The following is an 11,770-nucleotide window of genomic DNA, read 5'->3' on the forward strand; positions in this document are numbered from 1 at the left end:
AAATGCATACCTATATCTGTGACCCATTAGACAAGTCAAATATGTCTAGAAACCAGTACCAGTCTAGTCCAGTAAAATGATAACCAGCAACACTTACAAGCTACACAGTACTAAACACAACAGTACAACCAGAACCCCTGAAAACATTCAGCTCTATGCAATAACTCCCAGCATCACAGTGTGATGCCCGACTCCAACTTAATATACTCGATTCATAATGTTTTAATAAACTGCAAAATCATTATGTTCAGTGAAATCTGTATGTTTATAACAGGGAGACCCTAGACCCTTCAGCTACTGTAGCCCTCACAGTGTGTGTACTTGTAAACAGACATAGAACTCAGAATCAACTCTGGTTTAGTTAATCATCAAAACCACAGTTTTTTAAGTAAAAAGCAATTTTCTTTTCCTTAAGTGCTCACTGTAAACGTGTGTTCCATCTTGCGTTGCTACATCCTGTTTAGCTGACCGAGTGTAAATACCAGAGTTGCTGACGCACACAGTTTTACAATGCAAAGAATGGTCACGCTGGCATAGATGTTTTGGCTGAGTTAAATTTTTGCTTTCACTTTTGTAGGACTGAATTTAACTTAGGACCTAAAACCTGTTCGGTTAGGTGTGAAGTGAAATGGGTCACTCATAATGCCGAACCCACTGCCAGAAATGTTATCATTTTGGTTCAGTCTCATTGCTCTCTCAGCACAGTTTTTTAACATCCACCTGGAGCTGTTTTCAGTGAAAATGCTCAGATACACTGACTGCATACTATCTGTCCGGCACCATATCACAGACAGACAATGTTAGTGACCGGATTGTCAAAACAGTTGAGTGTTAAGCAAATTAGGAGCCAGATATTTACATCCGGAGTCAGTGATCACAAATGAAGCATTAGTGTGAGTGAATACTGAACTTAAATTCACCAGAAATATAACTCCATGTGTGCTGGATGAGTAAACTGAAACTGTCATAATATATTATGCTAATGTTTAAAACTTGTTGAGGTGACTTCAAGTGGGAAAACAATATATCAGTGAAGGGAGGTTTAGGTATAATGTTTTCTGACACATCCATATTTTCTATGTTCATATATATATTTTATAGTGCCCAATTCTATTATGATCAAAGCGTCTCTTCTTTCCTGCCCAAGATCACAACTATAACTGCTGTTAAGAGGAATTATTTACATGTAGAAATTTGAGTAAAATTGGACCACCCTATGAATAATTACAGCTATTATTGGCTGTGTGTACGTTAGAAGCATGTGCTCTGTTGGAGATAGCCCATAGTTTTTAGGACTTATTGATATTTAAGGTGAAAGATCAAAGTTCATTATGAATCATAATAACATTTTAAGGGGTGTGAATCTTTGGCAATCTCAGAATTCGATCCAATTTCAACTTTTAGTTTTCCGATTCATTTCGGAATCAATTTTTGATTTGAAACGGTTCTCGATTCAAAATTGACTGAATGAATAGAAAAGGGGGCACTACTTTTTAAGTGTTTTGCGCCATTATTGCGTGCTAAACTAGTCAATGGCATCCTGAATTTGCTGAAATGTATTATGAAACGCAACTGAAAATAAATTATCTGCAGCCTTTTTATTTGAAAAAGGTAACGGCAATAATTAATGACTGAATTGATTTTAAATCATGCACATGTGTATGTGGACAACAAAATAAGTGGGTGTGCCCTGCTGTGGTATTACATAGTAGGTCAAACATTGAGAACAACCTTTCTGCTGCACTGCTATCTCCAGGGGTTCCATCGTTTTACAAGAAGCTGAGCGTGTGTCGTTTGGTCAGAAAACAATAATGGATCAATGGACATACTTTATTTCTAATTTCGTAGAAAGGCAGAGAATGTTATTGTTCTATTGTTAACATATAAATTGGTTGATGGTAAGTCAATGTAACTGGGCTATGGCAACTTTGGGCAAATTTGCTTAGCCTGGCTGGCTGCTAGTTTTTCCCAAAAAAACAGCTTGCAGTATAAATCTGGACAAGAAAATTGTCATCATGCTCGATTCGTTTTCACCTACTTGTCCTTACCAGAAAGCGCTTCATGGCAAGCCCTGAACATGCCATAGATTACAACTATCCAGTCAAACTGTAGTCAATTACAGAGTTTTTTAAAGAATCCTGCATTAAAATGTCTTAACCCATTCAGGCCTTTGTTATATACTTTCTTGAGTTGTGTACTGACATTATCCCAAATATTCCTAACAATGTCTAAACCCAGAGAAACCCTGACTTCTGGGAGAGAGTCAGAGAAAGGAAGTCCAGCAATGACACTGGATGTAACATGAATAAAACTAAAACGTTATGCCCGCGAACATTTGTCCATGTATTTATGCTAAATAGAGAACCTTTTTTCTGTTTAGCGTTTCCACTCTAAGAACATGTGCTATGTCATGTTTGATGATCGATTACAAAATAGTAGGAAGAAGTAAGTGGTGTTAAGGCATATTAACACACACAAGCCCAAGGTCAGACATCTATTTGTAACTGGAAAATTCACTCATATACTTAATTGTTTGTTAAAAGTAAAAAACCCTACCTTGTTTTCTTTCGCCTTATTTGGGTGCATTTCCAAACCAAAAAATGTCACAACAAAATTCCATATCCTTTCAGAACTTTGCACTAAATATGTTACTGTAACTTTTACATTTTTAATTGCCTCACTCCTTCACTTGTTCATGGAGAGATAACTGGTAGTGACTCCTGAGTAAGCTACCACTGTACAAAACATGGAAACTGCACTATAAATATATACAATGACAAGACCATAAGCCCCTTGCCTCGGCTGGAAATCCAGCTTTCGGTTAGGCCGATTCAAATTTTCAGAATTTTCTACTACTGTGCTAGATTTTGAAAACATGCCTGCTTGTTCATTTGAAGGTACACAAGTGTGAAAAATCACCAGATGGAGCTTCATGTGCTTCTCCACCCACTTACTTGATTGGAAAATAGAGGGGACCTGACATCTACTATTGTTGCTTAAGTCAGAAATGTAGGGTGGATGGAAAGTTTAAACTGCAGTTTAAATGGAAATGTGGTTGCAACTGCTAATCATTTTCTCAGACTCTTTGAAATCCAAGCTTTTGATGGGCGAGCTGAAGGGGTGTCATGAAATGAGCGGAGATTCAAATGCTCACAATCGCAGCTGAGGTCACACTCAACCATGTAACAGCATAGCAGAGACACATGCAAAGAAAAGAAGGAGAAAAGTGGAAGAGGAAGAGAGAAGGGCCAAGCTGCTCACAAACACCAGAGAACTTTAGCAACACTTAACGATTAAGTATGAGCTGGAAGAGTGGAGGAGGGCATATCCTCCCCTCAGCTGCCAAATTCCTTCCCAGCATCCTCCAGCCCAAAACATAGTGAGAACACCATGGGCTACAACTGTCTGTCAGGGATGTCAAGTGAGATGTGTAATGTCCATTAACATCATATTTGGGTGTGATCAGAAGTGTGCTCCGTTTCACCTGTAAACCACACAAAACAGTGACGTAAGGATGTACATTACATGCCCGTCTTTACATCCCTCACAGACCACACCCCCTCCATTATCACATCTGTTCTGACCTCAGTGATCGTACAGAAACCTCACTGCTGAACTGAAAACCTACGAGCCCTCATTCACTCACAGAGAATCATTCCAGCAACTGACTGCATAATAAACTGCTGTCTTGGTTAATCAGACACTACACAGTGCACATTCACGCAAAGCCATTTTCTCTCAATAAATCTGGCCCTGAGAGTCACAGCTGTGCTTTCAGCTTGGTGGTCTTAGGCGGCCTGGCTGTTCTGAAGCGCATTTCTCTGGTCAGTTCTGCTCCTTTGCTCCTTTCCTATCAGGAGACAGAGCTGATCTTTATAATGACCTCAAGACTAAGTAATGTAAAGCATTTTATGTTTTAATATATTAGCAGAATTTGCCTTTTCTGCAACACTATTGACACGTTAAAAGGGCCAGAGCAGTGACACTATTTCTAATAGATTATCAGTGTGTTTTCTTGCCAGATTTGCTTGCAGCACACTCAGAATATAACAAATGCTGAAAGGATTGCAGCAGAATGCAAGCTGGCGTTGGAAGTCCATGTCTGGGCGCAGTGCGCTCTGTCCTCCTGCGTGCCCCCAGTGTGATATGAAGAGGGTGGAAAAGAGTACCAGCAGCTTGTGACAAGTGCTAGTACATAACAAAAGTCACTATCACCAATGAGTAAAATGTAAGAGTACCACCCCACTAAGAGCACTGAAATTATATAAAGATGAATGAAGCCTCTCCACTTTCCCTGAAAGGTGCAAAAATTAGGCCAAAAAAATTGCGGATATGAGTGATGCCATCTTGCACAGGTGACGTTGTAGTATTGAACAGTAGTCATCAGGCAGTGAAACCAAGGTATCGAGGTATTTCACCCCTTACAACTGCTTGCTCAAATGCCAGCATGCAGGGCGTTCAGCTGTCAATCATGATGCTTCAGCCCCTTTTTGTAGCATCAAATAACTTAAAAAAAACAAACTTAGCAGAAAAGTTAATATTAACTACATTTCATTTGTCATGTACTTCTCCGGCTATTCAGGCCTGTTCCTTAATGTGTCATCAATGTGTGTCATGCGCTGCTGCTGTAACATTTATGGGCTGCTCGTTTATTGATTTACATATTTGAACAAGCAGCTTATAATAATGTTGTCAACCTGATGGTGATCAGGGATGACCCAGTGTTGCTCAAGCATGATTGAAAAGCCTGTATGTCAGCAGAAGACTTAAGCTGCCAATTTGCATATCCGTATGCTGTTATGCAACTCTAGCTGGCTATTATAATTTTTCATGGTGCTTTTATTTTATTTTAATCTACATCTAATTTTATATGTGGAAATCATGAATAAAGAGGATCTAGACCCTGGAATAAAGTAACTATACAAAAAACTCTTATGCATAAGTTAAATCATTAGAAAATAATCAAAAGGTAAGGTTCCCCAGGCAACGGCCACTAATTGGTCATTAGGAGCACACATTTACATTTCATGTCATAATGTCATATTTCTGATTGCAACACAGGGCTCGCTATACTCCATCAGGGTACCGTGAATGTCTTTGCTTTTGTTTTCTATCTATCAAGCAGATGTTAAGATATTTTTGTTAAAAAAAAAATAAAGTGACATGAAAAGGCATGATTAACGGGCGAGAATGTAACAGAAGAAAGGTGATAAATCGGCAGCTGCAGCAGAGACGAAGCTGCTGATGCAGAGCTCCATGTCCAGAGGAGAAGTGATGATCCGTCTCATGTCTTCACTGGTTTGCAACACTGTACCTCAGCATAGTTAAAAAAAGATCACATCTACCTTAATCAATCACTGATTTAATGCGCCACCCGTCGAGCACACTATGTGACCTGAATCAAACACACAAAAGATGCTGCCTGACCAACAGGTGTGTGCTGGTATTTGCAGGAGGCTAAATGCTAAAAGGCTCACGGTGGAAGATTCAGCAGTTGTTTCTACATTTGCTTTTACATTTATAGGCTGCCTTTGTGGGTCAGATCTGCTCCCGCTGTCTCTGCTTTTACACTGTGTTTATCTTTGATTCTTTGGAATTTTTTTTGTTCTTATTTATAGATTCTGGCTTTATGCTGCACTTTGGTCAGCTGCAGCTGTTTTTGAAAGAGCCTGACAAATAAAATAAACTTTAACTTAATTTAAGAAAGTAAGCCTCATCCTGCTCAAAACGTTTGACAAGTTTGAGGAGCGCAGTGGGACAGAGAGGCTGAGTGGACTGATTTTAAAATGCACTGAGAGCGGTCAAGCAAAAACATTTCACTAACAGTGGCTTCAGGAGGATTTGGCAGTGCACAAAGCTCACAAAATGTTGTCCACACAGGTGAGTACATTAACTCTATCAACAACTACTGTGTTGCCTAGCAACAAAGCATTGTGTGTGTCCACTGAGCGGTGTGTAAGAACTGTGCCGCTTTTTTTGCTAAAGCGTGTCACATTTAGGGACAATAATGGAATATAATATTCATAATTATGTTTCAAATCAAATATAATGACCTGAAAGTAAGAATCGTATTGCTCGTTTCATCTGGTCCGTACTGAGAGGGAAAAAAAATGACACAGGAGTGAACGCGGAGAACTCGCTGATTTTGCCAGTTTGGGGATTTTCCTCCTACATCATTAGTGCAACTTGACCCATGTAACGAAATCAAACTCCACAGCAATTTCTGTTGCACGTTAACACTTCTGGGGCCGTATTCATTAAGCCTCCTCCTACAAAGAGTTTCTCCTAGTGATGAAATTCAAATAAAATTCTTAGGATTGTGAGTTTTTCTCAGAACCTTCCCTTACAGTTAAAAGTAGATCCCAGTAGAGATAAAAGTTATTCACAAAGTATCTTAAGAGAGCTCCTACTGTGAAAAACTGTTTGGAGTAGGGAGTTAAACTTTCAAAAACTCTGCGCGTTTCTTAAGCAGAGAAGAAAACGGTGGAAAGACAAAGACATAGGAGAAATATTCTCCAAATACTGAATGACAAGGAGTTAATGAAACACTACAGTGTCATAGATCACAGTCACAGATCGTGAAGGGATATTAGTGATCACAACACTTAGATATCTGGCAGCTTTAAAAATGCGGAAGTGCAGCTGTGATGACTTGAGTCTGTCACAAGATTCCATCAGCAACCTTCCAATTACTGCACTCTCACATTCCCCCCACTCCTGTCGCTTCATACTGCAACACATCGCACTCCTCACTGGTGCACACAACCACAGGGAATGAGGCATTTATCTGCTGCACTATATTCTCCAAGGCCTGCCTCTTGGTTCGCGATCCGACACCGGGATGGAATTGTCCTTTTGAAATGTTACATCAAGGAAGCCTAATAATTACTAGTATTATAAATGAATGTAAGCAAATAAATGTATATCCATTACATAAATTAATATTCATTATTACACTATAACTAAATGGTAGGGCTGTGCCGAACAGCATTTCCGGCCCTTCAAACCTTCAGTGAGAGGTTGATATTTGCAGCTTCAGAGGCAGCCGAGGAGGCCTATTGTTTTTACATCAGAACAGGACCAAAATCCCTAATATGTAAACCATGAAGAATGTCTAGCAATTGCAAGACCACCAAGCTGTTACCTACAGTTTTCAGATGATAAATCAAACTTGCAGAAGATTCGTGAAATGCAAGTTTCCTGTGGCCTATCTGGCACTCAACTTTTTAGGGTGATCTTTGCACATTTTAAAGTCAAATCAAACACTTGACATCTCTGACATCTTGCTAGCTTTCTAACTTGCAAGCCTGGCCGTCGCACAGCCACACGTCACTGGTTCTGTACGGTGCTAGTGACTTCAGATCAGAGCTGTGACGCACAAAAATATCAAGCTTAAATTTCCTTGTCTAAGAAAGAATTACTAATGACAATTAATATCATGCACACTGAATAATGTTACACTACACTACTACTACTGGGTTATTTGGGATTTTTAATGAACTGCATAAATATAAAATCAAAACACTGACGTTGGTTACCATGGCAACGGCAGAAGCGTCCAGCGTATCTGGATTAATAGTCTCAAAATCCTATGATTAGGGTCCCCCCCCCGGCTTGCATTTTTTTGACTTTCTTTTTTCGACAATCAATCAAAGCTTTTGAAAGAATGTGTCACACCAAGCAACAGGGTCAACTACGCCTACATACTAAGACAAAAGTTTCCAAAAATCACTCCTAAGCGAGGACTCCTTGTTGCAAGAACTGACTTTTGCTCCCTGAAAAATAATGCTTTCAAACATTACTTACAGATGGTTAGATGTCATCGTACGTTCAACACAACTCACTTGTTATTTCTAGTTTCCACTAAAAAAGAGAACAATGGCCTTGTTCACTGAAAGGTCAATAAAGCATTCAATAGTTCAGAGTGACACTGTATTTTAGGAACACCCCCACTGGAGCACGAGCCACGGTCCTGTTGTGCTTTTAGACTGAACACTGAATCTGGACAGATCATTATAGGTCAAATACTGAATTATTTTTCACTTTCCAGAAAGTACTGCTTTTCAATATCGAACCATGTTTTTTTTCTCGCGCAGCCATGGAGGTCACTGCTGGCTCATCCCACAGCCTTTCAGCCCCGAGCTCCATCTCCCTCACTCCCCCACCGCCTTCTTTCCAAAATATGGATTTTCTATCTCTGGAGCTCTAAAGACGGCTAATGACCAAAACCCAGGCTTCACAACGCTTTTTTTTTTTAGGAACCTATGAGTGATGTCAAGATGTCCGTCCCGTATTGAAAATTTCCAGACTTATTGTCAGCTCGCGAGGTTGGCCCAGTTCATATGAAATGAGTGAATCCCTCCTGTATAAATGTGTAAACTTTCTTCAAAATATAATAAACATACAAGAGTCTATCGATACTTATACTACATCTCTTGTGTTATTCTCTTTCACTCAATCCCAAACTGTCATAATAGGACACAACTAAATAAGACAGAATGACAAGGAACTGACCAACCACAAAACAAAGCACTTTCACATAACATTAATAGCTGGTTTATTGGCGCTGGCACAATGTAAAGACTCCTCGAGCTTATTACTTGCCATAAACACCAACAATATGTGTCACCGTCCTCTTTATTAAAATGTTTATTATGTGTTTTATAATGTTTTTTCAATTGAAGCGGTGCAGCACAAGCGAGCTCTTGTCAGCCTCACAATTTGGCCAGTCTGAGCGGAGCTGTCACCCGTGGCGCTGTTGTCATGATCGTATAGGGGAAACAACCCAAACACAGACTCTTGATGCCTGCCAACACATTGCTACCAGCAAAAAATAAATCACGTTTCGTTCGTTATAAACCGGCAACCTGTTGGTACAGGCAGCCACATGAGGCAGATTTCACATCAAACCAAAACAGTTCGTGTGGAATAAACCGCATGCTCAATCAGGTAGTCCGACTTCAAAACAAAAGTAGAGTATCGCTCACCACTAAATCATTTATGTAACGCAACATTCACTTGTCTCCGGGCTGACGTGTACGTTATTTCCCCACTCAGATGCTTGTAACTACTGAACCTTATGACATGAAAGTGGCCTTAAACAAGTAAGTTTTGTTGCTCAGAGGGTTTACCCCAATGAAAGAAACGTTAATAATGAAGCAGGTTAAAATCCATGTTGTAATATATTGTTTACAGCAGAAAACGCCAATAAATAAAACCGACAATAGCCCAAAACCATTAATATGGCAGGCTGGGGGCGGAGGTGGGAGGTTGGGGTGTGTACTAATATGGACTCCACAGATCCTTTTTTTGGCAGCACTGTGTCATCATATTCCAAATTAAAAGTGTTTCCAGGATAAAGAGCAATAATTAAAAACATATTAGTCATTGGGCCTAAACGGCAATTACCAACTGTTTCTCACAAATTTATTCTATTGTCTTCCAACTGATGTCTGCTTGACTCATCATGCTGCGAGCAGATAATGTTATCTACTCGAACACTCATGAGAGGATCCCAGAGTTTCTTTGCAGATGGATGGTTAAGAGACACACTACTCAAAATTAAGTGAGGGATGTTGGGAGATGGGTGTGTAAACGCATGTGCATGGAGGGCCAAAAATATTCACAGGACAACAACATAGAAATTCAGATATGTCACAGAGTAAACAATCAGACGAAACACTGAAATATCCAAACATCTCTAACTAATTCTGAGTAGAAATGTGTACTTCAAACTTATTTGTTCATCCTTGGGAGCTCACCAGACACCAAATCCCCCTACACACCTCTCACATGACACCATGTCACCATAACAAAAGCCAGTAAATGACAGTAAGTGGCTTTAATTCAGTCCAGCTGATGTAGAAACCGGGCTACATGCGAATACTGGCACAAGTTCCAGAGTGATGTTGCGCACAAAGAAAAAAGTGGCACGGCTGAAATACACACTACTCAAAATAAGTCAGGGATTTTCAGAGATTGGTGAATGCAGGACCAAAAACATTCACAGAACAACACAACAGAAATTCAGATATGTCACAGAGTAAACAATCAAGTGACACACTGAATTATCCAAACAATTCCATCTCATTTCTGACTAGAAATGTGTACTTTTAACAAGAGATAAACTTAAATGTTCATCCCTGGAGGTCACCAGACACGGAATCCCCCTCCACACCTCTCATATGACACCATGTCACCATAACAAAAGCCAGTAAATGACAGTCAGTGGCTTTAATTCAGTCCAGCTGATGTAGAAACAGGGCTTCATGCGAATACTGGCACAGATTCCAAGGAGTGATGTTGCGCACAAGGGCGGTATGTGGCATGGTTGAAATACACACTACTCAAAATAAGTCAGGGATATTGGGAGATGGGTGCATGGAGGACCAAAAATAGAAATTCAGATATGTCACAGAGTAAACAATCAGGTCAAATACTAAGATGTCTAACTAATTTTGAGTACTTAAAAACTTATTTGTTCATATGACACCATGTCACCATAACAAAAGCCTAGTAAATGACAGTGAGTGGCTTCAGTTCGGTCCAGCTTGATGTGGGATCGTGCGAATTCTGGCACCGGTTCCAAGGAGTGATGTTGCGCACGAGGGCGGCGTGACCTTCGTGCCACCCAATTTCAGCAACTTTTACACCGAGTCCCCAAATTCACACATTCACACACACACACAGAGGGCTCACGCAGACCTGTTGACACGGCTCGACGAAAATAAACCCGGCGTCTCATCTTCTGTGTAGCAAACAAGTCACAGCGTTTTTTGTGTGTGTTTTGTTCGCGGAGGGACAGGGGGGGCTGTGATGACAGAATATGTTCTGGCATGCACGCGCACCTTCAGGACCATCACTCCTGTCTGTAGCTATTCACCATGTCCGTCCGCTCCGCGCCGCGCCGCTGTCACTTTACCACGACTTTCAACTCGGCGACAGCCTGAGGAGTTGAAGCCCCGTACGTGACATCTCGTCTGTTCAACTACGGCCGCGAAAGAATTACTGTCAAAGTGTACCAGAAGCGACGTAAAGTACACGCGTACATTCACCAGCCTCGTCTTCGCAAAACCTCGAGAAGGGGTTAGTTTCGCCTGGTTAAAGGGCTTAGTACACCGCTTTTTCTTTTTTTCTTTTTTTTTTACATACGCGACGCCCTCCCCTTTACTTCCTAATTCCATTATTCGTCAATATTACAGAGCATTTCCCCCGGACGGGCTCTTCTCCTACCTCGTAAAGGTCTCCCGAAGCCATTCTGGGGTGCGGACTCCGGCGGCGCGGCGGTCTTGCCTGCCTTGTTGGCTCTTTTTTTGGACCCTACTCTCTCGGTGTTTCGGCGAAAGCCCCGATAGACGGGAATTAGCGAGCAGCCCTTGTTATTCTGAGCAATCCGCAGTAGCAGATCAGCAGACAGTGTCAATCGAGCCCGGCGCTCTGCGATGGATCGCTCCACACTTAAAACAAGCAAACCATCGGGGCGGTGCTGTTTACCCAGACCCAAGTGGAGGACTGAAAATTAGTCCCCGGCACTGAAAAAAAAAAAAAAAAAAAAAGAAAGAAAAAAGAAAAATGCACAGCCTGATGGTCTGCATGCGCCCTGCTCCTCTGAGCTCTGTAGCAATCCAACTACTCAACGGGAGGTGATATGCTGGATGTGTTCAGAGACACCAGCTGAGAGACTTCCCGTCCTGTCTAACAACTCTACCTGTACCCGTCCACTTTATGGAATCATTTTTACCCTCATTTAGAGACATCAGGACGCATCAAG

At 41.0% G+C, this 11,770-nt stretch overlaps 1 protein-coding gene across 1 annotated transcript in view; it reads right to left on the reverse strand.

The window, feature by feature from the left end:
* Nucleotides 1–11,518, reverse strand: part of LOC115580577 (chromodomain Y-like protein 2) — a 34,446-nt gene extending 22,928 nt beyond the window's left edge. Inside the window, exon 1 of the mRNA XM_030415088.1 lies at nt 11,233–11,518. Coding sequence (XP_030270948.1) covers nt 11,233–11,256 — 24 coding nt within the window. The 5' untranslated portion in view covers nt 11,257–11,518. The remainder of the gene's footprint in view (nt 1–11,232) is intronic.
* Nucleotides 11,519–11,770: the final 252 nt, after the last annotated feature.

Source organism: Sparus aurata, chromosome 4 (assembly GCF_900880675.1).
Source record: "Sparus aurata chromosome 4, fSpaAur1.1, whole genome shotgun sequence".
NCBI lineage: Eukaryota > Metazoa > Chordata > Actinopteri > Spariformes > Sparidae > Sparus > Sparus aurata.